Raw genomic sequence first — 25,797 nt, 5'->3', positions numbered from 1 at the left:
TGTTGCCTTTTTCACCTTGACTGCTGGTTTTCATCCTGTTGAAGGTTTTACAACCCTAACCCCCACAGGGCTTTAAAACGGTTAATAATAATAATAATAATAATAATAATAATAATAATAATAATAATTTAGAAATACCGATCAATAAATCCCTCAACTACCCTCCGCCTCCACCAGGTGGCAGCAAAGAGCATATTTGTTCTTTTTTTTTTAACCACATGAAGCGCAGCTGCTGGGATGATGATGATGATGATGATGGTGGTGGTGGTGGTGGCTTGGTTCTGATGAAGGGTGAACAGAACTTTTGAGCGAATGTTAAGAGGAAAGTAGTTAATAATCCGAGCCGTAAGTGAAGGCAGCACCAGCCGAAACTCCGACCGGAAACAGCTGAGAGACTTTTCCCAGTCGGGACCAGAAACCACAGAACCGAATCTGGAGCAGTTTTTCAGGGGACCAGTTCAGCCCGGTACCAACTGGAGATTCTGCCGGAAGTGGTTCCGGTTCGGCAGGGAGTGTTTATGGCGTTATTGGTGAGTTGTTCTGGCGAACCACATTTAGAACAGAAGTTATTGTATGAAGTTCGAACCTGGTTGTGGTTCTGGGGCCTTTGGACTCTGCTGAGTTCGGAGGGTGTTTTCAGAACTTTTTGGGTCTGTTTGATTTAGTTTAGCTTGCACCAGAATGTCCGAACTTGATGGAAACTGGATTCATCTGCTCCCAGAACTCCCGCAGAGTCTAGCAGAACTCCGAACCTCCGGTTCCGATGTGTTCGGGTTCCCTTAGTAAATAAAGTGTTTCACTCTGCAGCTTCCCGGAGAACCTCTGTGTGTTTTTGGACCGACTGACAGAACCGGTTCCTGGAGAACATGTTCCCAGCTGCACACTGGCATCCCGCCGAACCCAGACTCGGTACCAGACATTGTGGACTGAATTTAGTCCAGTTTGGGCCCATCTTGAGCAGAACCCGCCAGGTTCTAGATTCTGAGACGGAACCGAGGCTCATAAGTTGAACTAACTAGTGGTGAACGAGGCTAGCTGGTTAAGACCGAGCTAATTAAACTAACTAGAGGTTAACTAGTTGAACTAACTAGTACCAGCTAGTTAAACTACAGGTGAACTAAGTAACTGGCTCATCCAGGCGGAGGTCCACCAGAACCAGCAGAACAGGAAGAGGATTTCCTGGAGGTTTATCCAAAGATGAAATCAGCTCCCAGCTCTGAAATACAGGAAGTGATGTCACACAGCAATCAGCTGATTGGAATCAGTAAACAGGAAAGATGTTGTCCTGGAGCTGGTTCTGACCCACCCCACCGGGTCAGAACCAGTAGAACCCCCAGGCTGAGCTCTGTGGTCCTCTGGTCCACAGAGCCGTGTCCGTCCACAGGTTCCTCCTGGTGGACGAACGTCTCACCAAAGTACAGATGGAAGATTTAACTCTGTATTTCTGGAAACTGTGAAAAACTCCCAAGTTCCATAAAATATCAGATTAATGTAAAAAAGTGAAGAATTTTCCTGAGGACAAGTTGCAGTTTGTTCAGATTGAACTTTGACCCTAAGATCCTTGACGCTGTTGTTCTGTAGTCCTGCCCTTTGACCTCAGAACCGTCAGTTCCTCAACTCTTCTTTTTGTCTTTCAGGTCCAAAGGAACGTCTTATCTGTGGACCGACTGGACCCGATGGACCACAGACAGCAGCAGGAGGAGTTCTGATCTCTGATTCAGGACTGGGACAAAGATCTCGGTGGACTTCCTGAACGCTCATTGATTGGAAGAGCTGTGGACAGCTGAGTGTCTGTGGAGGTCATGGGTTCTCCACAGACCCAGGGATCTCCAGCTGTTCCTCAGATGGGGGTTCGCGCCCGGGTGTCAAACTGGTCAAAGAAGCGGGAGATAGGGAACGCCGGGCCCCCCTCGAGAGTTGACAGCCTGGGACCGAGCCAGTTGGATGGACCTTCTAGGAAGTTTCTGGAGGACAGCCTGGACCTGTCGGGTCGGTCGGAGACCGGCGTCCAGGTCTTCAGGACAGGCCTGGTGAGGATGAAGAGGAGCAACAGCGAGGCGACCATCAGTGACTTCAGTTCTGAGGACGCAGGTCCCACAGCCACGCTGACCAGAAGACACGGGAGCTCGTCCAGCGTGGACCTGTTGAGCTCAGCGGGGTTCTGGGAGGTTCTGGACCAGGAGCCCAGTGCTCCTCCTCCAGTCCCTGAGCCTGACGCCGTCTCTACCGTGCTTTCTCCCAGCCTGCAGGCGGCTGTCCAGATCGCACGTGGGGACATCGTCTTCATTCCAGGACAGGACACTGACAGAGATCCCAAAAAGAAGACGGAGACGTCTGTCCTCGGCCGCCTGAGGCCTCAGCGGACCAATGGCACTGAGGTGCGCCAAGACAGCAGCTGCCCTTTGACCCCTCACAGGTGGTTCTCTCATTATGATGTTCAGAGTGTCCTCGTCACTGTAGCAGAGGGACGTCCCTGTGCAGAGGCTCCTGATCTGCTGCCGTCAGTGGGGCACGAAGACCAGGATGGTGTCGAACGGAGCAGCGCTCTGGTCCTAGCCTGTCCTCACTTCCTGAATGAGCTTGGAGGGGAAATGGACCAGAACTTGGACCTGACCCGGCCCAACGGCTCTACCGGCACCAATGCTGCCTTGTCTGTCCTGGAGGCGTCCAGAGGAAGCAAGCGCTGTCCCGCAGACCTCAGGGGGACGGACGAGTACCTGGACCTGGGAGCCACATACTACCAGAAATACTTCTACACCAAAGGTAAGACCTGGTCCCAGTCCTGGTTCTGGTCCTGGTTCTGCTCCCAGTGTTCAACTGTTTCAGGTTCTGTGACCCGTTTCCTGGCTGGTGTCCCTCTAGATCACCAGAATTATTTTGCCGTTGATCCGAAGTTCGGTCCGATTTCGCTGAGCGTCCGTCGAGACGCTGTGGATGATGGAGGAAACCCAATCGGGTTCTGCTACAGGATCATCCTCCGGACCGGCCAGGTAACCGATCCAACCAGCCCGGGTCAGCGCAAGATCTCATGTTCTAAGAAGCAGCTTCCTGTTTCTCCTCAGCTGCCCACCCTGAGAGGATCCATCATGGAGGACTCGGTCCCTTCTTCGTCCAAACACGGGTCGGGTCGAGGTCTTCCCCTGAAGGATGTCCTGGAGTTTGTGGTCCCAGAACTCAACATCCAGAACCTGCGAGCGGCAAGCCGTTCCCCCAAAGTCCCAGACCTGCTGCTGCAACTGGATCAGCAGGAGGTGAGCTGGTTCTGCTGATCCAACTGCCTGTTCTGGTGGTTCTGGTAGTCCTACGGACCTTATAGTGTTGAAAAGCAGGAATGGTTTTCCTTTCTCTCCACGGTTCTGGACAAGGTTCTGCTGGTCCCTATTAGCACACTAAATGTGGTTGGACCGGAACCAGGACACCAGAACCCCAGGCTGCAGTTCTGTTCAGTGGAGGTTCTGGTGTTGCTGGATTGATCCACGTTCTGACATCTAAAAGCAACACGGCGTTGGACCTTGTAGAAGTAGAAAGGATGGGCGGTTCTGGTTCTGGCAGAGCAGAACGTGGCGTAAACACTGGAGTTGGACCGACAGGTTTATCGTCACAGCTCTTGACGCGCTGGTTCTGATCCGTCTTCCTGTTTTCCCGCAGCTTGTCCTCCAGCACAGAGTGGACCTGCAGCTGAGCTGGGCCGGTCAGAACACGGGAGAGACCAGCAGTCCTGCCCTGACCCAGTTCCTAAACTTGCTGGGCCACAGCGACCCGATGAAGAATTTCTACAAGCACCAAGACCAGCAGAACTCTGGTACCAGAACCTCCTTTCTTATGGTCCAAATATGTTCTGTTCAAGATCAGGTCCACTTTTAGATATTTGACCAAACCAGAACTTCTATCCGGGTCACTGCTGTTGGAGCCCAATGTCTCAGGCCGGGTCCGAAAGGTTCTAACCCCTAACCCAGTCCCTTCTCTCTAAATGATTGATCATCTGAAGGTTTTTTTCCACAAACCCGTCCAAGTTGCTTCCTGTCAGTGAGAGGCAGCGACACGACGGTTTGATGGCGGCCGATGGCGCCAGCGGCCGGCGGCGCCTCCCGTCCGGCCCGGTCATGTGACACTAAAATCACACGAGAACAGACGCACTGAACGGTCTTTGTTCTCCTTTGGTTTCTTTTTGTGCTTAAAAGAAATTATGGACTTTTAAAAAAACTAAATCTTTAACTTAATAAAATAAATCAAAGAAGTGGCTCCAACAGACGTGGGAAAAATGACCTGGTTACTTAAGGCTAACCTGACTCTCAACCTGAACATCCACTCTGAAGAGAGTTTGATGGGTAGGACCAGAACGCGGCGTGGTCGGGTTTCTTTCATTCCTTCACTGCTCAGCTTAACCCCTGGGCTTTGACTGGAATATCCAGGCTGCTTTCTAGGTTTTTTGAAATTCATACTCTATATTGCCAAAAATATTTGCTCACCCATCCAAATGAATGGATCCAGGTGTTCCAATCATGGCCACAGGACGAATGAAAACTGCTTTTACAAACATTTGAGAACGAATGTTTCGCTCTAGGATGTCCAACAAATCCAGTCCTGAAATTTCCTGCTCCTAAATATTCAGTCAGCTGTGTTATATGAAAGTGGAAGCCACTGGACTCCAGAGCAGTGGAGGTACGTCTGACTCCACTGTGCCAAGCGTAAAGTTTGGTGGAGGGAGGGATCATGGTGTGGGATTGTTGTTCAGGAGCCCCTTAGTTCCTGGAACTAAGAACTCTGACTGCTTCAGCAGACCAAGACATTTTGGACACTTCCAGGCTCCCATCTTTGTGGGAACAGTTTGGATCTGGACCCTTTATGGACCAGAGCACTAGGCAAGGTCCATAAAGACATGATGGAGAGCCCGGCCTTCTCGTCCCACATCAGTGTGTGGCCTCACAAATGCGCTTCTGGAAGAATGGTCAGAAATCCCCATAAACTCTCGGCTAGACCTGGAGGACAGCCAGAATAGTTGAAGCTAGTCCAGCTGCAGAGAGACCAACACATTGAACCCGGTGGGTTATTATGGGATGGCACTGAAGCTCATATGTGAGTCAAGGCAGGTAGCAATATGGCGCATGTTATATTCATATCATCTTGAGAGTGCCATGCACTTAATGCACTAGGGCATGAGTTATTGCTCCTGATAAGTGCTCTCACAGAATGAATGAGATGTTTTCTGTTTTTTCTATTTTTGATGCTTAGTGCAAACCAATTTCCTTCTGGGATGTGAATAAAACTGCAACTGAAATCCCTTTGCAATCCGAATCCGAGAGCGAACAGTTTCTGTCTCCTTTCAGGCAACTCAACAGAAAGTCCAACTGTTTCCATGATGTTCCAAGAATTTCAGCTGACGTTCCACGTTTCTGCCCTGCTACAAACTGTTGCCGATGGTTCTGCTCAGGTACTGCATGGTGCTAAGCTATAGGGGGGTTCCACAGCGCTACAGGAGAAGTGAAGTTGGTTTTTGTTTTCAGGTACTGAGGTCACACCTCGTTGGGAACGATGTCACCGTGATTTTCCAGGAACCTGATGCTCCGCCCTTCAAGCCCCAGATCATCCGTGCCGACCTCCAGCATGTCTTCATCATCGTTCGAGTTCACCGACCCTGCACCCAGCACACCTGTTACAGGTTAGACTTCGTCCACAGGAAGTGAGGTGTCCCAGGTCCGACTCCAGGTGTGAAGTTGCCGTGTCTTTCAGTCTTGCCGTGTCTAGGTCCCGGGGCGTCCCGCCCTTCGGTCCATCAATCCCATCTGGTTGGATGGCTCCTGCCTCCTCTGCCTTCGTGGACTTCCTGCTGACCAAGATCATCAACGCCAAACACGCCACCCGCAAGTCCGAGTCGTTTGTCACCATTGCGACTCGTGCTCGCAAGGAGCAGCTGAAGCAGTTGGTGGACAGTTTTGTGACGACGACACCATTGGACTCCTCCTCCTCCGGCGTCCGCTTCAGCTTCATCTCTCTGGGCGGAAAGAAGAAGGAGCGTCTGGCGCCGCATCCGCTGGCCTACCTGCAGAGCGCAGGCGCCCTCACCTGGAGCGTGACGGTTCGCGACCCCCGCACTTCTGTGGCAGTGGCCTGCCGACTGGCCGTCTCCGGCGAGCTGCTGGCGCTGATAGAAGAGGCGGGCAGAAAGGTGGTGTTTCACTGTTCATGCAGGGACGTGATTGGCTGGAACACCGCACATGGATCCATCCAGGTGTTCTACCAACACGGACTCTGCGTGGCGTTCTCCACACGGGATGGCCGCTGGGAGGACTCCCAGGAGATCACGCAACGGTTGAAGGTGAGCTGGGCTCTCATTGGTCCCCGGCCCCTCTCCGACCGCCTCCTTAACCGCGTAATAACCCGATCATGTGACCTTTCAGACGGTGACCCACGGCGCTGCGGGGGCCGCCGTGACTCTGAGGAGGAACCGGCTCGGTCAGCTGGGCTTCCACGTCAACTTCGAGGGCGTGGTGGCCGACGTCGAGGCCCACGGTCTCGCCTGGCAGGCGGGTCTTCGCCCCGGCTGCCGGTTGGTGGAAATCTGCTCAGTTGCCGTGGCAACACTTTCTCATGAGCAGATGATCGAGCTGCTGAGGACGTCGGCGAACGTCAGCGCCATCGTACTCCCGCCTCTCAGAGACGGGACGCCACGCAGGTATCAATCAATCAATCAATCAATCAATCAATCAATCTATCAATCAAATTTATTTGTATAGCACATTTCAGCAGCAAGGCATTTCAAAGTGCTTTACATCATATCAAACACAGAAACACAATGCAATATAGAATCAATAATCAAAACACAGCATTAAGTCAAGTTCCATCAATAAATTTGTAATTGATTACATTTCAAATACAATCCTAAACAGGTGGGTTTTCAGTTGAGATTTAAAAGAAGTCAGTGTTTCAGCTGTTTTACAGTTTTCTGGAAGTTTGTTCCAAATTTGTGGTGCATAGATGCTGAAAGCTGCTTCTCCTCGTTTGGTTCTGGTTCTGGGGATGCAGAGCAGAACCAGAACCAGAACCTGAGAGGTCTGGAAGGTTGATACAACAACAGCAGATCTTTAATGTATTGTGGTGCTAAGCCGTTCAGTGATTTATAAACTAACAACAGTATTTTAAAGTCTATTCTTTGAGCTACAGGGAGCCAGTGGAGGGACTTTAAAACTGGTGTTATGTGCTCTATCTTCCTGGTTTTAGTCAGAACACCAGCAGCAGCAGCATTCTGGATCAGCTGCAGCTGTTTGATTGATTTGTTGGACAGACCTGTGAAGACGCTGTTGCAATAATCAATACTACTGAAGATGAACGCATGGATGAGTTTCTCTAGATCTGGCTGAGACATTAGTCCTTTAATCCTGGAAATGTTCTTCAGGTGATAGAAGGCCGACTTTGTAACTGTCTTTATGTGGCTCTGGAGGTTCAGGTCAGAGTCCATCACTCAGGTAGAAAATATTTCACTTCTTGTTTCCTGTGACGTCAACATTAGTCTGCACCCTGGTGGCTGGACCCGACCAGAACCAGGAAGGGTTACCAGAACCATGACCCCAAGAGGTTTGTCATGTGACCTGCAGCTATCGAGGAGAAAGAAATGTTATTGTTTACCTGAAGTCAAATCTAAAAGAAGGATGTGTTTGAGAAATTTCAGGGCAGCAGTAGATCTACCAGAGCGGCTTTAAATGGAAATTGTACGGTTCCATTTCATAAGGTCCAGGGGTCAGAGGTCAGAGGTCACGTGACCCTGACATCTGCATTTGTTCCAGAAGCACAATTTGTCCCTGATCTGGTTTCTGGTGTCGAGAAAAAACATTTACAATCCTTTGAGCTGTGAGCAGGAGGAAATGTATTGAGTTTTTTTTTTTTTTTTTTAATACTTTATTTTTGATCAGATTTTTATACATGGTAAAATACAACCACAACAAAAAAGGAGAGGAAATAATAGCAATAATAAAATAAAAAGATAAAAATCACAACAAGTACAATGAACAGCATACAGAACTGAAAGGTCACCAAGGGAGGGGGACAGCAATACAACACACACACAAATAAAATTAAATTACAGACAGATTTCAGGTGAACAGGTTACAATGTATGTAGAGATCCATGAAGAGTCAAACAGGTGAGAGTTTATTTGCATAGTTACCAAGTCCTGCAAAACTGTACAGCACCAAACCTCAATTACCACCCTGAATAATTAATTAATGATACTCAACTTGCTTTAGCATTCCTATAAATGAACCATTTTAACCAATATTTTTGAATTTTGTTTTCCTGGAGTCTTATGGAGAAGGTAAGCATTTCCATTTCACGCATTTCTTCTACTGTGGCTGACCAGTCACACAATGTCAGTGGGCTCCCACTGAGACACTTTCTTGTTATTGATTTCCTTCCTGCTATCAGTAGTATTTTCAGAAGGTACTTATCTTGAGTGTTGACTTCAGTTGGTAAATTACTTAAATATATAATTTTAAAATTGTGCTCAATTTCAAAACCAAGAATTGCTCTGATCTCTTTTTCTACCTTTAGCCAGTAGGAGTGAATCATTGAGCAGCCCCAGAAAATGTATTGAGGTTTATTGTAATGAATGATAATATAATTAATATTTTGAATTAATGTTTATTTATTTTCATTATTAATGAATGTTGTTTTCAAAGATGTGTGAACTGAACTGAACTTGTTCAGATGAAGAACTACGGTTCAGTTTGTAAAGCTTCACTAAAGTTTCATCTTCAGGAGTTTCTCTGAGACCCAACGGCTCCCCCTGCTGGAGCTCAGACTGGACCCTGATGTCACTTCCTGCGCCAGAACACCATCCAATCAGAGTCCAGTCCAACTGAGCTCTTCTTCTGACATCAAGAACGACATCAGGTATTAGAACTGACTTAGACTTAGACTTGTACTTTATTGATCCTTTGGGAAGACTCCCTCAGGAAATTGAAGTGAAATAGAACTGGACCAGAACCGAATTGGAACAGAACCAGGTTCCCCAGCAGAAACGGACCTTGACAGCAATGTGTGTTGATCCGCCCTGCAGAGCTCCTCCTGATTGGTTTGTTGGTTCTGATGGACGCACCAGGTCCACGCAACACCGGCCCAGTAGAGACAGAGGTGACTGGAACCGGAACCAGGATCCATTTGGCTTCCAGAGTAAGAGCTGAACGACTGGACGTTTAGCTTCCTGAGATGTTTTTGCCGTAGCTCGGTCCCATGAAGCTGCGGGTTCTGCAAGTTCTGCTGACCCGGCCTGTCTGCTCATGTTCCCGTCCAGAACCCAGACTCCACGGTCTTCCTCCTCGTCTTCCTCAGTGTGCGAGTCCAGCAGACGGAGACGGCAGCCGGCGGCCGCAGGTGAGTCCACCGAAACGCCAGAAATCGTTCTTAAAGTTTTTCAGTCCCGCCTGAACGCGTCTCTCTGCAGTTTGCAGCCACAAGTTGCTCGAGTTGCAGCAACACGTTGTCCAGCAGCAGCAGTGACGGCAGGACCTCGACGCCTCAGCTTGCCTGTCTCAGCGGCGTGTCGGTGGACAGCGGCATAGACTCCGCCCTGTACTCGCCGTCAGCACTGCCTCCGGTCGCTGGGGCAACACTGGTCCTGACGGACGTCCACAGGAAGGAGTCGGCGGGGCCGAGCCGTCTCGTGACCGACCTCAGAGGCTCTGTTGCTAAGTAACTGAAGAGTCCCTTCTTCAAAATGAATATTGTCCTTAAGTCGCCTGGAGCGGTGCCCCCTGCTGCACTGGAGCAGAAACACAAACATTTCTGAAAAACGTTTCAACATTTAATCCACGTGTTTGTGTGTATGCTCAGCCATAACTGATACAAGCTGACAGCATTTATGTATCAATATTTCTATAGCGAGCAGTTGGAGCAAATGTAGTCTGTTTATTTGACCTTTATTTGACCTTTATTAGGCCTGTAATGGTTTCCCATCAGGGCAGGACAAGTGAGTAGCTGGGCAGGTGCTTAACATCTGCTCTGCTTTTTTCAGAGACTATTGTGGAACCAGATGTTCATCAGCAGACAGAGTGAAGGCAGATTCACCTTTGACCCCCCCAGGTGATGCCAGCTGGGATGCAGAGCGTCTCTGCAGCCAGGATACCTGTCCGTGGGAGGCGGGGCTTAGCAGGTTGAACAGCGGTTTGTTACTGGAGGAAACTGGCAGGTGAGAAAAACCAGGTGATATTTGGTGCCGTCACCTGAGACACATGCTCACCTTCTAGCATCTGACCCCCATCTGACCCCCATCTGACCCCCATCCCCAGAAAAAGATGTCACCACTGCTATTTTTTTGAACATTGTATTTCTTGACTTTCTGTAAAATATTGTAATATTCAATTACTTTTCCACATTTTTGCTTTGAAATAGAATGTGTCCCCAGTGCATTTGTGTTCATTAAAATGCAACTTATTTGAAGAATTTTGAGGTTTACTCACCATTTTAAACACACTGCTATTATTATGAACATAACTGTACATCAGCCGGTTCTATGTCACCCGGTTCTATGTCACCCGGTTCTACATCAGCCGGTTCTATGTCCTTCATTGAGAGAAGAGACTTTAAACTGCTGCTAGTTTAGAAATCACTGAACGGATTCAAGTTCTGCTGTTGCAAAACAGCTGAAACCTTGAGCTCCTTTCAGGCTAGAAATCCAGATGGTTGGAGTTTGATTAATGAAATATGAATAATTGACCAACATATTGATAATGTATTGATGATTATAATGAGTGTTTCTTAATTAGTGACTCAGTGATGTTCATTTGATGTAAAACACTTTGAAGTGCCTTGTTGCTCAAGACTAATAAACTTGACCTGACTTCCTGTTCCAGACCCAGCCATCGTCCAATCAGAGGCCAGAAGGTGAGTCTGAAATATTTCTGTCAGTAATAAAACTAAGATCTGAACTAAATGAGCGAGTGAAAACTTCCTGACTTGAGATCCTGCAGGAAGCAGAAGTTGCTCAGACGAATGAGCAGTAACCTGATTGGTCAGGTTTTAGTAGGGCCCCGCCTCTTCAGCAGAATATTGCTGGGCTGCACCAAGTCATGCAATGCAGTGTAAAAATAAAAACACTACACCTTTGTGAGCTCGCCCTCCCATGTGGACCAACTTCCATAAGAGAGGTACTTTAGCTTATTAGAGGCAATTGTTGGCTGCCTGGAAACCACCGAGATGACTTCAGATGACTGTAAAACATGTAACCGCTTCTTTAGAAGGAAGGAAATATGTTGATCCAGCTTCAAAAAGCCTAAAGTCTGAGTCCTTACGGTTGTTCCAGCCGTTCTAATACAGAGAAAGATAAACGTTATTTTCCTGTTTCCAAGGTAGTCGGTCACAAGGGAGTTAATTTTAAAAACTTTCAGGAAAAAGAGGAGAAAAGTGGATCAACAATCTACAGCTAAAAACAGGAGGTGTGAAAACTAACAACGCCAGTTTGCAGCGCCGAGTTTCTAACGGGTAACGATCGCATCGTTTAAATAGTATTTTCAGAAATGTTACTGGACAGTTCCTTAGAAAGACAAGCATTCATATGTAAGATATTATTTTATGGACTAGCTTGGTTGTCCTCAGAGCGCTAATGTTGTTAGCAGCTAGCTCAGGGCCGAGTCCCGGACAGAAAAGATCATGTTTATTGATGCTAAAAAAAAGCTAAATAAATGAAATGTAACCTCCCCAGCCATACAGACAGAGAGCTGTGACTGTTCCCCCACACGGTTCATGTCTGACTCCAACACGGAGGTTCTGTAGGTCGGAGCGAATCCATGACCTGCATTGGACCTGAATCCTACAACCACTCAACATTAACCTACAACTCCTGCATGAATTTGGTTTACAGAAGCTAAATAAATGATTTACCAGGAGATCCAAGCTCATAGAAATAACCTGGGTTAGCTTGTTGTTAGCGGTAGCATCGTTATCATAGACTAATTACTTAAATAGCACAACTCACTACTCACCTGGCAGAAACCAGTCCACAGCCATTTAATGATTCTGTTGGTCCTAAATGCTTGACCAACCTGAAACTAAATGATTTTGAAAACTTTCTTCTGGCTCATTGTATAATTTGAGGTCTGCAGCTCCAGATAGTCAGTTATGTGGATCTAACTAACTATCTGGAGGGTAAATCCTCAAGATTATAAGGGAAGTCTTTTTACAGAGATAATATGGATCATATTCTAAATATACGCAAAGTTTTTCGAGATCCCTCGTCTGTTCCAGCCCATTTAGCGTGTTAGCTACTAGCTGTGGTCCATTTTGCTCTGATTTGAACCAGAGAAATCCACTTCAGAACCTCCATCTGAATTTTGCGCGTCATCCGGGTCACGTGTCTGAAACTCAGCAATAGCTAACCCTGACCCTGACCCTGACCCAAAAACGTTTCCTAGTGAACACAAAAACTTTATAGATGGAGGAGCTTCACCGCTTGAAACCGACGGAAACAATCGGTGTTTACACGACTTCACACAAACTCTTCAGACGAATAACGAGGTTCTGGTGACGGGCAGAACCTCCACTTCCAGAACCCAGACTTCTGCCACACCCTCCTTGGTTCTGAGGTGCCGGCTGGATCCGTCTCAGGTCCGGGTCGGCCTGGTCGGTTCTGACCAATCAGATCTCAGAGGGGTTCACACGGCTGTGATTGGTCAGAACCGTAATGAGGTCACAGTCAGAGTGGCTCGGCCCCTCATCTGGTTCCCGTCTCAGTCCACCTGCAGAGTCTCTGGAGTCTCCGCCCCGTTTCCATGGAAACATCTAACCCGCAGCAGGTCACATGACAGTTTGTCCCTTGCCAGCGGCGGGACTCTGCAGAGCCCCGCCCACATCATGCGGCGCCACCACAGCGCACCGACCATCAGACGCCGGCCTACACCTCTTCAGAAGGGTGAGCAGCTGGACTTTCACAATAAAACTACTTCCGGTAGCAGCTTTCCTGAGCCCTCAAATCATTGGCTGAGGCCAGGGAGTTTGGGGGGCGGAGTTAGACATGGGAAGAGAGACAGGTGAAGGTCACACTGCCTCAACGTGTGTGTGTGTGTGTGTGTGTGTGTGTGTGTGTGTGTGTGTGTGTGTGTGTGTGTGAACCACTGCAGGTGTGTTTCCATCGTCTCTCACTGACCATCCGCTCCGTTACATTCAGGAAATGAGATCAGGGAGCCCCGCCTTGAACAGGTGAGGAATAACACCTGGAGCAACTTTGAAGGCACTTTGTGATGTCATTGATGATGTCATCATTATCGTCCTCTCCCCCTCAGTGACATCACAGCTTCCCTCTCAGGTAAAGTGTCTCAGCTGGAGGAGATCCTTCAGCGGCTTCAGCTGGACCTGCTGAAGGTAAGCCTGACTTGCTGATGTCATACAGGTGAGAGGATGACATCATCAGGCTGAGGTGTTGCTGTGATGCGTTCAGGAGCAGAAGGACAAAGCGGCGCTGCAGCAGCAGATCCTCGACCTGCGACGGGACAACCTGCGCCTGCAGGAGGAGAGCCGCGGCGCCGCCCAGCAGATGCGACGCTTCGCTGCATGGATGCTGCGCAGGGGCTCGTTGCCATGACAACAAACCTAACCGTGCAGTCAGGACGGGCCGCTCGGGGTCTGCCAGACAAAAACACCAGAACCGTCGGACCTGTTCAGAACTCTTTAGGTGTCCGACAGTTTGTGGGATGAAACCCGACATCACACCTGCTGAACCTCCGGTTCTGACCCGGATGCTGGTTCTGGTTTACTGCCAGATAAAATCAGAACTTTTTTCTGATCAGAGCAGAAGTCGAAACCAGACCTGATGACAGAGGATGATTCTGGTCGGATGGAGGACATGTAAATATCTGGATGGTGTTTTGGACATTTTGTTTGCTTCCATCACTTCCTGTTTTTAAGGAATATCTGGTTCATTTATTCATGAAGGGAAATTTCTCTGAACTTCAGCTTCATTAAAAAATTTAACTGATCAGTCAGTGCAACACTGCCCCCATGTGGACACCAGTGGAACACCAGTAGCAAACAGGAAACCAGTAGCAGAGCTCCTTACTGCTCTGATTTTAGCATCAGTTCTTGTGATCTAGACGATCTAGGTCTATCAAGATGACTGTGAACCAGATCAGATTCCAGATGTTCAGCTGAACAGGAGGGTTCATATTCATACTTCTGCATCAGCTAGCTTGCTACTGGTTACCAGTTTGTTACTGGACCTGATGACCTATTTTGTTACATAGTTACTGGTTACCGCTTGATTATGGAATTCAATTGAAAATGAATTCTAATTCATTTTCAATTCTGTTCTTGACCTTTCTGTTCAGGTCAGGAACAGAAAGAAACATCGTCCGTTTGGAGCCTCAGCTGGCCCAGGGGTCCGTTTGGAGCCTCAGCTGGCCCAGGGGTCCGTTTGGAGCCTCAGCTGGCCCAGGGGTCCGTTTGGAGCCTCAGCTGGCCCAGGGGTCCGTTTGGAGCCTCAGCTGGCCCAGGGGTCCATGAGGCAGACCCTGAACGCGGTGCATCGGGTCGGACTTTTGGTTCTCGACTGTAGAATCTGCTTCTTTGTTTTTGACTCTGGAGTCGTTTAGAAACGGCTGGAGACATTTGTGAACAAAATGTCTTCAGCCGTTTCTTTAAAATAAGCTTCTCTGACCGATCTCCTTATCGGACTCACCAGTCTCAGTTAGAGGTCACAGAGGTCGCTTTAAAAGCTGATGGCAGCCAGTGGACACGAGGTTCTAACTTCCTGTTTTGTGTCGGCATCCTGGAGCATTTCTAGACTCTAGAAAACCAGAAAAATTTAACAACTGCCTGAATCAGTTCATCCAATTTAAAGTAATTTTCCAAATTGAAGGCCAAATTTGTCCCACAGAGAAAAGAGTCGAAGCCGAGGATGATAGGTGGCGTCTTGCTTTCCAAATGGGATCCTCCCTGTTTTCAGTAGCAGGAGCCAGGCCGTCATGAGTTTAAGGTTTGTTGACGAGAGATTAAACCTTAAACTCAGGGTCACCGTTTAAATTTGGGCAATCTGTGCAAAGACTCGTCATAAACCTTGGGCAGCGTTGGAGAACCGCAGACTTCAGTTCTTCAGCCGGTTCTCAGACTTCCAGACGGTAAAATCATGTTGAAAAGAATAACTAACATGAGTCTGTATTAGAAGAATTAAGAAATTTATTAAAAGCTTTCCAGAAAAGAACGAACTACAGAATGAGAGCCGTCTGTCAGGCTCTAGCTAACGGCTGATTCTGGTCTTTCTAGGTTCTGGTCGGCAGAGAACAGCAAGTTGAGAATCTTGATTGAACTACAGATGTGAAGATTTGATTGTTTTGCACCGAGGACTCTGGAGCTCAGCACCGACGGTCTTCAACATCAAACACATCAAACCTTTTTGTTAACAATAGCCAAATGTCCAGAACATGTTAACCTGGCCAAAGCTGAACCAGACCCCATCAGCTTTGGTTCTCAGCGGTTCTGGGTCGGGAAATGAAAACTTAGATGATCTTTAGCATCTTCCTGCTGTTCTGATGCTGTGGAGATTTATGAGAGCAGCTGACCAACCTGACCACAACAGCAGCACATGACAGAAACACTACAGTCAGCATCTCCACTGACCACATGCAGCCTGAATTATCCATAAATCCTGATGTTTAATCTGCTGACAGTTTGCATATTAGGCTGAAACACATTTAGTTGTTTTTTTTGCATCCTTTGCAGAGTTTAAATAACTACTAATGAAGCTGTTTGTTAGTCTGAGCATGCTCAGTAGCGAGTGGAGAAGCCCTGGACCTCCAGTTTAGAAACGTCTCTCTCGTTGGAGAAAACGGCTCGGTCAATCCGAGAACTCGGACTGCCGACGTTCTTCAACCAAAGTTTCCTGCAAAACACACAGAGGAAGAGAAGGTGATTCTCCGCACTGCTTCAGAAACCATCGCTCTGGAAAAACCTCTGAAGGTTTGGCTGAAATATCAGGCAGAAAAACTTTAATCTGAAGTTAGATTCTGAAGATCTGCGTCTATTTAAAAATGGTAAACGGGCTTTACTTGATGTGGTCCAGAGTTTCACTCCTTTCATTCACACATTGACGCCGACCCAGGGCCACAGTAGGGGTCAGTGGCCCCTGCCAACAAGGGCCGATTTTTCTCCATTCATTACTATGGAGATTTTTGGGTTACAATATATTTTTAATTTATTCTTCAATTTGTAGCCAAGTCTCTCAAAAGTCAACATTAGCATTGTTGTCGCCTGCCTGTAGTGCATATCATGACAACAAGCCGTGTCACTTCCCGTTTCCTCACTTCCTCTATCAGACTGAAAGGCGTTTGGACTGGCAACCCTTTCTACAGTCAGTGGTGAGTTTATGATGGTCACTAGTTGTTAGTAAAACCTCTTATTGATTTAACCAATTTTATAGTCACTTTCCAAACTCTCCTCTTTGCTAGCAGCTATAAAGCTAAATCTGTTAGCTCAGCGCTGCCAGCCATCATAAAAAGCTTTGGACCCATTTTAAAAACCGAGGTCAGATTTTTTTGATGATTTCTTATTCATGTGCGGTTTGTTATTTACTCTGAAGAAAAACCTGTTGGTAGGAACTGTGGACTCTGAATTATGGATCTGATGCAAAGTCATTCATTCTCATTTTTAAACTTTTTTCTTGATGCAGATTTGTTTGCATAAGCAATTTGTATTAATTGGTTTAGCTCCTGATTTAAATACAATTGTTTCCCCTCTGTAATTCTTGTCTTGTGGTCAGCAGCATCCAGTCAGGCTTTGGGCTCTTCCTGAATTACATTTTGAGATTAAACTATCAAATTTAATGAAGAAAATCAGTAGATTAGTCACTCCGTCTTGACAAAAGACAACATGGCAGCTCTGTCATCTGTCCCAGAGTCTGCAGGATGAATGCTGTTGGTCCACATGGATGATACTCGTTACATTTTAACCAAGCCGGTTTGCAGAGCGATTGTAATGACATGGTCCTTTAGCAAAGCAGCAGCTTGTAACTGTCTGGCTGCTTCGTCCATCTGCAGGACGCAGATATTCAGAGGGTAGAACCTGTCTGTTCCTGAACATCTCGGGAGGCGCTTCATCAAGCTCTGGCTCCAAGCCACACACATTGTTCTGACCCATTAGGACCCAGAGGCTTGAAAGTTAAAGGACTTTTGATGTTAAACATGGTTGATAAATTCTTGGCTGAATTCAATTAATTTAAAGTCTGACGGAGGCAGAAGTTGCGCGAGACTTTTTCATTGTCATTTTGACTGAAAAATCCCATCACAATCTAAATTTACCCGTCGATTTTTAAAATGACAAAATGCATGGAGTTCAGTCTGCAGACCAGAGGTTAGATTTTCTACTACTTGATTTTGGTGAGTTTTGTGATGTTTTCTGTGCATAAAGTTGAAGCAAGTGGTCAGATGTGTGTAATCAGTCAAAATGGTGGATGGCCTTCAAAGTTTTCTGTCAACGTTCTGAGTTTTAAACTGTATAAAAATATTTGGTCACGACTCCTGGAGAGAGGAATGAATAATTGGGAGCTGAAGTGTAGCATTTCCCTGCAGTCACCTGACTGGCTTTGGTGTGAAGGTAGGCGTTCTCTGACTGGTCGGTCTGGACTTACATGCTGTTGACCCGCTGAGCCGGTCCCTGGATCTGGCCGATCACCGTCCCCTGTCGGGTGTTCTTCACCCAGCCGCCCAGTCCCAGAACGCGGCCCTGATCCTCGGTGTACTGGGAACCAGAACACAGTCGGTCTGTCAGCCAGTAGCTGACTGAGTCTGAGTCACCTGCAGGAACATTGATCGCTATCGATCAACTTGATTAATAAAGCAATAAATGATCTCTGACCATCACCTGCAGCACTCAGATGTTTTTTCCTCAGTGTCTGAGCCAAATGAAGGAGAAGACAGAAGACCATCATGTGGAGATGTGTGCATGCTAAAGAAAGGAGGTTTTAGAAAAGTGATGCCATGGTCTGAGATGCAGGAAGTGATGTCAGAGATCACCTGACTTCCATACCTTGTGAACCTTTTAGGGTTCTACACAATCTTCATATTTGTGACTGATTGTGAACGATTCCAAGCTTGGATTCCTCTAGCTCAGGGGTGGGCAGTCCTGGTTCTGGAGGTCCGGTGTCCTCAACTCCTAGGCGTCTCCCTGGTCCAACACACTTGAATCCAATAGCTGAATCTCCTCCTAAGTGCAGTCAGCTTATCCAGAGTCCTGCTAATGACCTCATTATTTGACTCAGGTGTGTTGAAGTAGAGACGCAGGAGACCGGCCCTCCAGGCCTGGAGTTGCCCCCCCTGGACTAGTTATTCATTTCTGTGTATCAGTTTAACTCAACCTGTTCTATTTACGGCAAAGACTTGCATATGCACTGAATCTGTGTTGTAAAGTTCTGAACCTGCTGGTGCATCATCCTTCATGAATAAAGTGTCTGAGGAATGTTCTACAGGAAGTGATGAATGTTCTACAGGAAGTGAGCAGAAAGTCGCTCACTGTCTGAATTCGTTTCAGCTTTAGCCTGTTTTATATCCCAAGAGTAATTGGGTTTCACTCCGCAGCGCCTCCTGGTGGGCTCTGGACCGGCTCCATGTTCTCTGGGTGTCCCTGCTTAGGCTTCTGACGCCGCCACCTGATCTTGAAGACGTTAAAATAAAATTCTTTTCTCTCATTGAACAAATAGAAATAATTTTGGTGATTCTGACCTGAGAAGTTTGGTCTGATTTAACTTCACTTCGCTGAGAAACGGCGGCGTATGTAAACTTCTGGGGTTTTTGGCTTCTGCGTCTCCTGTCCGACGTCAGTCGGTAAGACTGGGAGCCATGGCAACGCCGAGTCCCAATGCTCAGAGCTCACCGGGTCAGAACATTTCCTAAAGCATTGAGTTTCTGCTCCTGCTGGAGCGAACAGAACCATGGTGACCCCAGAAAAGAACCAAGCCCAGATTCTGGTTTTGGCCGTAATCACTGAGTCAGATTTTAAAAACCATGAATGTGACCTGAGGTTGGACTGCAGCTTTTTATTTGACCTTTAACCTTTAGGAAAGACCGGGTCGATGTCCGTCTCAGGAACTCGTCCTGTTCTTGGGGGTTTGTAGCGACTCCAGATCATCTGATCAATTTCATTGATTGTATTTTGTTCTTTATTTTTTCCAGTTCTGATGTTTTCAGATTTGAATTAAAAAGGTGAAACGTGGTCATGATGGAGAAACTCACCATCCTGAAGCAAACACCTGGATGGACCAGCACAAAGTCAGAGTCACAAAGCTGCACAAACTGGCCATGTATGACATCACAGGTCATGTGACTCACCCTGCACATTCCCAAAAATCTCAAAGTCGACTGAAATCAGTTTCTCTTCAGACATGACGAAGCGAAAGCCGCAGAATATCAGAACACAGAGCAGCAGCATGGCGCAGCTATTTTTATCCTGAACCCTCTCCCAGAGCGTCTTCCTGCTACAGCCTTCACAATAAAAGCATCAAAGATCAGGATTTTACTCTGAAAGCTTCAGAAACCCGACAGGTCAGAGAGAAGAGATGAAAATCTAGAGGAAAAAAACTCACTGAGTTTCAAATAAACAAATATTTTAAGGAAGAAATATTTCAGATTGGGTCGAGCCAGAAAATATCCACCATCATCAGCAGGATCAAACTCTGTTTCTTCTGATCGCTAAACGATTTCTGCTCCAAGCTTCAGATTCATGTGTTCATATGTGGATGAATGGAATCAGTTTTGTTTTTTCAGTTTCAGTTCAGTTTCTTATTTCTGATGTTTTCCCAACATTTGAGCCGAACCTTCAGGACTGAATACTGACCCGATCGATCCTGATCGCCGACCTTCACCTTATTATCCATGGAGACCAGCTACTTCTGATTGGCCAAAACATTTCCTTCAGTTTTTCCAGATGGAAACAGAGTTGATTTCCTGTATTTGATACAGTTTAACTGTTTTTACTGGCTATGATTTCCTGGTTTTATATCTTTGTATAGTCAGGACATGAATTGGCTTTTTGACACTCGGTCAGATCGACCTTGGGTCAGATTTCCCATTTCAGCTGTCGAGTCGTTGGATGAGGAATTCATGCTCCGATTTCTAGTCTGGTCGGCGAGGTAAAGAACCGATCTGGGCTCCTGTTAGACAAACAACTGATTTTATAAGATCTGATGTAACCACTACTTAATTTAATTAGCAATAAATTCATTAGGAAAGTTATTTTTGTTCTAGGGTCACAAAGGAGGATGGTAAGCATATAAGTTTTAACAATTTAAGTTTATTTTTCTTTCCCCACAACAACAAAAAAAAATCCAGGTAACACTAATTACCTTAATAAAATTAAGAATAAAACTTAAATTGTCCACCCTTATAAAAAAATCTAATATTTGGAAAATTAAGGGTAGGGTTTCTAAACTGTAGCTTTAAAGCTCATTTCAACAAAGAAATTACATATTCCAGTTAGTCCTTCAATATAACAGTTCAGTCAGTCAGTTTTGAAAATGTTCATGAACAAATAGTTTGTGGAATGAAAACTAATGCAAAGAATTGGGGCCCTTTCTTGTTCAATAAGCTTCATATCGGCTCCAGCAGCTCCAGTCCCTCCGTCTCTCCGGGCTTCAGTCCGAGTCACAGAGATGGCGGCGAGAAACTCCTGCTTCTGGATCCACTGGCTCGTTCAGATGTCGGCCGTCCAAAAAAACAACCTGCATGCAGAGCGTTAACCGATCATGCAGGTATACGGAAATCAGAAAGATCTTTCAGTTACTTCTCAGTGAAAACCAAATTAGCGTTTAAAATAAACCAAAAACGCCCAGTAATAAATAACTTACTTAAAAAACATCACCATAAAACAATCTCATTTCGCAGAGCTATGCTACTTACAGAGAGACACTTTATACTCCGGTTATTTTTGTTTTTTTTGCAGTTCTTAAAAACTGAGCAACGTTAGCTCCAGCTAGGTAGCCATTCTGCGTAAGTAAGCAGCTGAAAATAAAACAGACTCACTGGAGAAATCCCAATACAGAATGTACATGATCCAGTTCAAAATAAACAGATTTCTTTCGTATCCCAGCAGCACTTATGAGTAGTAACTTCTCTGCTTCTGTGAAATGTGCTTAGTCTAGGTCAGGGGTGTCAAACTCCAGTCCTGGAGGCCCGCTGTCCTGCAACTTTTAGATGAGCCTCTGCTGCACCACCTGAATAGAATAATTAGGTCATTAAGGCTCTGGAGAACTGATCTACACAAGGAGGAGGTAATTAAGCCATTTCATTCCAGTGTTTTGTATCTGTAGCTCATCTAAAAACTGCAGGACTGCGGCCCTTGAGGACTGGAGTTTGACACCTGTGGTCTAGATCAGTGGTCCCCAACCACTGGGCCGTGGACCGGTACTGGTCTGCGGACCAATTGGTACCAGGGCGCGCAAGAAATAATGGACTACTTCCGGATCTTTTATTTTGAAAATCATAAACCGGATATTACCGGTTACGTCTTGCGCGTCAAAATTGAGCCAACTTGCAGCAGAATGCTGACCGGTCCGCGCCACTAACGAGGTTGGGGACCACTGGTCTAGGTAATCTTTTTTTTCTTCTCCCCTCTCTTTACTCCTTTTCTCGTACCGACACAGGAGAAATGTGGGTCTAGTGCCCTCTACAGGACATTCTAAGAACTAACAAAACAAACACATTAAACATAGAGACAGACCAGCAGAGTTTATGGGGGTTACACTGACATGAAATTAAATTCTTTATAACTAGAACCGTCTCAACTCTTGTCCAAACGTCCTGTCAGTTTCATGGATTTGATTCATTTTTAGTTTTTAATCTGATTTTTTACATTTTATTTCCATTTAAAACACTTAGTAAACTCCAGTAGATTTAAATATGTGCTACTCTTTAGATGCTAAAATGAAGGGGTCCCAGTCAGACCAGTACAGGGTCCCAGTCAGACCAGTGCTCTGAACAGGAAGGAGATGGCGGCTCCGGCAGCCAATCCCAGAGCCAGGAAGAACGCCATGATGGCTCCAGCGGTTTCTGCTTCGTGAGGAAGGACGTTCCTGCAGAACGACAGAATTAAATACAGTCTGTTGTCATGGAAACGGAGCGCCTGCGTCGGCTAGTGTGTTTTGCTGCTTTCTTACTTCGGTCCGTAGCACATGCAGAGGCTGGCCAGGTAGCCGTTGCTGAAGGCGAAGAGGAGCATGAAGGCGATGAAGAAGCCGTCGTGATGGAAGAAGACGGGCAGATGGAGGCGGGGCTGAACGTTGCACAGCATGAAGAGAGGTACGAAGACAACGCGAGCCAAGATGGCCGCCGGCAGCACCCGGCTGTCTTTACCTGGCTGCACAAACGCCTCGTCAGATCCGACCGGCCGCCGCTCTCCGACCGGAAATCGGCGGCCAATCAGAAACTCACCCACATGCAGACGGCGGTCAGGCTCCGCCCAGTCCAGTCGCTCAGGTTGAAGAGCAGGAAGCAGCTGACGGGGACGAAGTAGCGCTCTGAGCGGGAAACACGGAGAAAACACGGAGAGTCATCAGAGCCAGACAGACCTCATGTGACCAACATGGAGGACTGACGCCAGAAGGTCATGTGGAGGTCATGCAGCCAACATGGAAGACTGACCCCAGGTCCCTCCGTCGGCCAGCGTGGATCGCGTGTCGGCAGTGATGGCGGGAAAAGTGCCGATGGTGACGGTGAAGATGAAGCAGACCGACGATGCCAGGATCCAAATCTGAGGTTTGAGGAAAGACGTTGGGTTTTAGCTACTGGTTTATCTAAAGAGAAGCTGGCAGCCATATCAGTGAAACATGTGACCCACAAGAAACGTCTCTTCAAATATCCTTGATCATAGTAGATGGCAGGTAAGTTAATTTACTTCAGTGACTAATAACAAGTGTAAAGGAAGTTGAGCCTGATCAGAAGATTCTGAAGCACACAATGTCTATAAGAAAGAGTAGAATTTAAGATGGTGAATATTGTGGATTCACATTTACAAATACACAAAAATTGCACGCTTAAAAAAATGGTATTTTTTTAGTCTTTTCGATGTGCCTGTCAAATGTTCATTCAATGTCTCAGGGTTAGTGACCATCGGGTCACCATCTACCGGTTCACTCTGTCCTCTGGGCCTGGGCTCGCCCATCCAAGTTCTGAAGACGATGATCTTGGGATCTCTGGGCCCTACAGGCCAAAAATGCACCATAACAAAAAAGGGGGCGCTATTTCCCCATTGCACTGATACACAAAGCAAGTGGGATTCTCCAACCTACACACTGTTACACGTGCTGAGACTGGAACGGCCTGGAAGCACCAGGTTGCTGCAGGAAACTCAAGATCTGGAACCACTGGATTTAAGAACGCTGTCCGTTATATTAAAGGAATGATCAGAGAATTTGGGCAAACGCCCTGGAAAATAAACTCCAGTACAACCATGTTTCTGAGTTTTAGGAGATAAAGTTCGTTAATAGCAGTAAGTCTCTGCTGCTGCCAGCAGCTGTTGAAGGTTTACTGGTGATAAGAATATTGCAGAACTATGGAGGAAGCGTTGCTGTGAACGTTTTAACTGCAGACAGTCAGAGGTTCAGTGTTGCAACATTTACTTCAATAATGTTGTGATTGTTGGAGCAGACAAAGTGTTGCTGTTGAGAAATGCCATTAAATAAATCAATCAGGGGTCATCTGGGGGTCAAAGAGCTCAGGTGTTACTTTGATTGTGCTTTGAGGTTTTCTACAAACATGACATCTTACTGATTTCATACCATCAGTACTTTTAGTGCCAGCAGTAAAAGAACAAACTGGGAAGAAATCCAGACCAGTCCAGAAAGACGTCAAGAGAACAACAACAACTGATGATCAGTTTGGTTTTAAGCAAAAGCTCAGTGATGATTTATGACTTTATTCACTGAAAGAAATCATAATAAATATAAGATACAGAACATTGAGTTTTTAGAAGCATCTGAAGCTTCTGACAGAGTTAAACCATAAACTGTTCATTAAGCTGCAACGTTTTACATGATCGGGGTATTCCATATCCTGTTATGGTTTTCAAAGTAAGACATGTTATCCCAGTATGCAGTTGTGACCAACACCATTCTGACCACAAAGTCTCCAGTGGGCTGGACACCTTCCTGTTCCTAATCTTTGGGGTTATGAAAAATCTAACCATATTTTTCCAATTAAATTCTCTCCATAAAGGGAGCAGGCAACTGTGCGCCGCGTTTTGCAGATTTTAAACCTTTCTTCCTCGCTTATATGTTCCTTCAGTTCCTCTTCCCATTTTTCTTGAATATTCATAGTAAATGACTTCCTGCCTGCCACCAGTCCCCGGTACAGTGCTGACATAACTCAAAATCTCTTTCCCTCCTAGGCCTTGTGAAATATCTCAATTACTTTACTTATGTTGGTTTTTATTTCTTTCTCATAATCTCTTATCTGCAAGGATCGATACTGATCTTGATCGTCCAGTCCAAATGTTGTTTTTAAGTTATTAAAACTCAGCAGTTTAAACTTTTCTACCAATTTACACATTGCTGTAATACCTTTATCTGCCCACTGTTTCAAACCTTTATCATAAATACCTAGTCTGAACTTTGAGTCCCAACCAAACTCATTGTTTCCTTGTCTAATTTTTAATGATCAATTACTGTGTTCCATATTTCAATTGTAGTCTTTGTTATTGAATCTAGCCTAAAAGTCTTTTGTGTGCTATTCAATTTCTAGCTTCTGTCTTTCCTACCTATCTCCAGATTCTTCCATTTTGAATCATCATTGCACCAACAGAGCAGAGGTCTAATTTGTGCGGCCCAGAAATATTCGCTTAGGCCTGGTAAACTCAGACCTCCTCTGTCTTTTGAAGTGTTTTATATCTGACCGCAGATTTTTTCCTGTTCCATATAAACCTTGATTTTCTTTTGCTTAATTCCTCTTCAATGTGAGGATTTGCTTTTCTGTGTGTCAATTTAGTTCCTGTCTCCTGTGCCCTTGATTGCTCCCAGCTGTGTCTCGTGGTCCCTGATTAGCCCTTGTGCATTTAATCCCACCTGCGTTTCCTGCTCCTTGTCGGATCCTTGTCTGTACTGTCGTGTCTCTGTCCTCGTTGGTTTATTTCAGTTCCAGTTTGTTAGTTCCTTGCCTTAATGCTCTCCTGTGCTGCCTCCTCGTTGTCTCCATTAAACAACCATTATCCACCATAACCTGGGTCCTCCGCTTCCATCCTCACCACCAAACAACCACAATTCATGACATTTAAAGGTTTTCTAAAAAGAAGCTCCTACTCTATCAGACCCTGGTGATTATTCTGTTTTAGTCCTACCTATTGCCTTTGTTTTCTCTTCCACTGTAATTTGAGAAGTCAGTATTGCATTTTGCTTTGTGCCCATTGCTGGGAAGTCCAATTTATCCAAAAAGTTTCTCACCTCCTCTTCCCCTGCCGAAGATTGCTGTGCATATCAATTTTTGTAGTATTTCTCAAATATTCTTTGTATTTCTTCTTGTTCACATAAAATTGTATTAGTTAGTGGTTGTCTTATTTTATGTATGTTACCTAATGTTTTTTAATATGTCTAGCTGATTTCTTTGTAGCTTTAGGCCATCCCTCCTAGTATGTTTGTTTAGTAGATCTAATCTTTTCTACTTTCTCCCATAAACTCTCATCCATTTCTATACTGGTTTCTTTAATCAAATTAAATATGTCTGGGTCATTTCTTTATGTTGCTGTTCCAAATCCCTTATCCTGCTTGTTTGCTTATCTAGCTTTGTTAATAAATGCTGTGTAAGAACTCATCTTCCCTCGTATTACTGCTTTCAGGGCATCCCA

At 46.0% G+C, this 25,797-nt stretch overlaps 3 protein-coding genes across 6 annotated transcripts in view; 1 reads left to right on the top strand and 2 right to left on the bottom strand.

Annotated features, from left to right (window-relative positions):
• Nucleotides 1-221: 221 nt before the first annotated feature.
• On the top strand, nt 222-15,181 carry LOC116719805 (signal-induced proliferation-associated 1-like protein 2). The gene is made up of 19 exons (XM_032562512.1): nt 222-530; nt 1,638-2,763; nt 2,863-2,990; nt 3,063-3,251; nt 3,649-3,802; nt 5,328-5,431; nt 5,505-5,659; nt 5,731-6,316; nt 6,399-6,673; nt 8,752-8,886; nt 9,053-9,165; nt 9,287-9,366; nt 9,437-9,684; nt 10,007-10,180; nt 10,845-10,875; nt 12,721-12,898; nt 13,107-13,185; nt 13,269-13,347; nt 13,424-15,181. The coding sequence occupies exons 2-19, from the start codon at nt 1,803-1,805 to the stop codon at nt 13,565-13,567; spliced, it is 3,813 nt and encodes a 1,270-aa protein (XP_032418403.1). The 5' UTR covers nt 222-530; nt 1,638-1,802; the 3' UTR covers nt 13,568-15,181.
• Nucleotides 15,182-15,611: 430 nt separating this feature from the next.
• On the bottom strand, nt 15,612-19,490 carry acyp2 (acylphosphatase 2, muscle type). Of its 2 annotated transcripts, XM_032562522.1 has the most exons (4): nt 19,299-19,490; nt 19,203-19,219; nt 17,603-17,712; nt 15,612-15,859 (listed from the first exon to the last, which is right to left on the bottom strand). In XM_032562522.1, the coding sequence occupies exons 1-4, from the start codon at nt 19,396-19,398 to the stop codon at nt 15,745-15,747; spliced, it is 342 nt and encodes a 113-aa protein (XP_032418413.1). In that variant the 5' UTR covers nt 19,399-19,490; the 3' UTR covers nt 15,612-15,744. The 2 variants fall into 2 exon arrangements, with proteins under 2 accessions (XP_032418413.1, XP_032418414.1); XM_032562523.1 differs by lacking the exon at nt 19,203-19,219 and having other exon boundaries at nt 19,299-19,435.
• A 2,183-nt stretch (nt 19,491-21,673) lies between these two features.
• The window catches only part of LOC116720614 (equilibrative nucleoside transporter 1-like), a 28,273-nt gene continuing 24,149 nt past the window's right edge, over nt 21,674-25,797 (bottom strand). For 2 of the 3 annotated variants that reach the window (XM_032563974.1, XM_032563976.1), the window contains 4 exons: nt 22,605-22,713; nt 22,395-22,480; nt 22,121-22,316; nt 21,674-22,036 (listed from right to left, as the gene is read on the bottom strand). In XM_032563974.1, the coding sequence (XP_032419865.1) occupies nt 21,903-22,036; nt 22,121-22,316; nt 22,395-22,480; nt 22,605-22,713 (525 nt within the window). In that variant the 3' untranslated portion in view covers nt 21,674-21,902. Of the gene's footprint in view, nt 22,037-22,120; nt 22,321-22,394; nt 22,481-22,604; nt 22,714-25,797 lie in introns of all 3 variants that reach the window. The other variant, XM_032563975.1, reaches the window with a different exon arrangement.

The sequence above is a fragment of the Xiphophorus hellerii genome, chromosome 5 (genome assembly GCF_003331165.1).
Source record: "Xiphophorus hellerii strain 12219 chromosome 5, Xiphophorus_hellerii-4.1, whole genome shotgun sequence".
Lineage (NCBI taxonomy): Eukaryota > Metazoa > Chordata > Actinopteri > Cyprinodontiformes > Poeciliidae > Xiphophorus > Xiphophorus hellerii.
The sequence above is the reverse complement of the archived record's forward strand: the minus strand, read 5'-3'. Positions and strand labels throughout refer to the sequence as shown.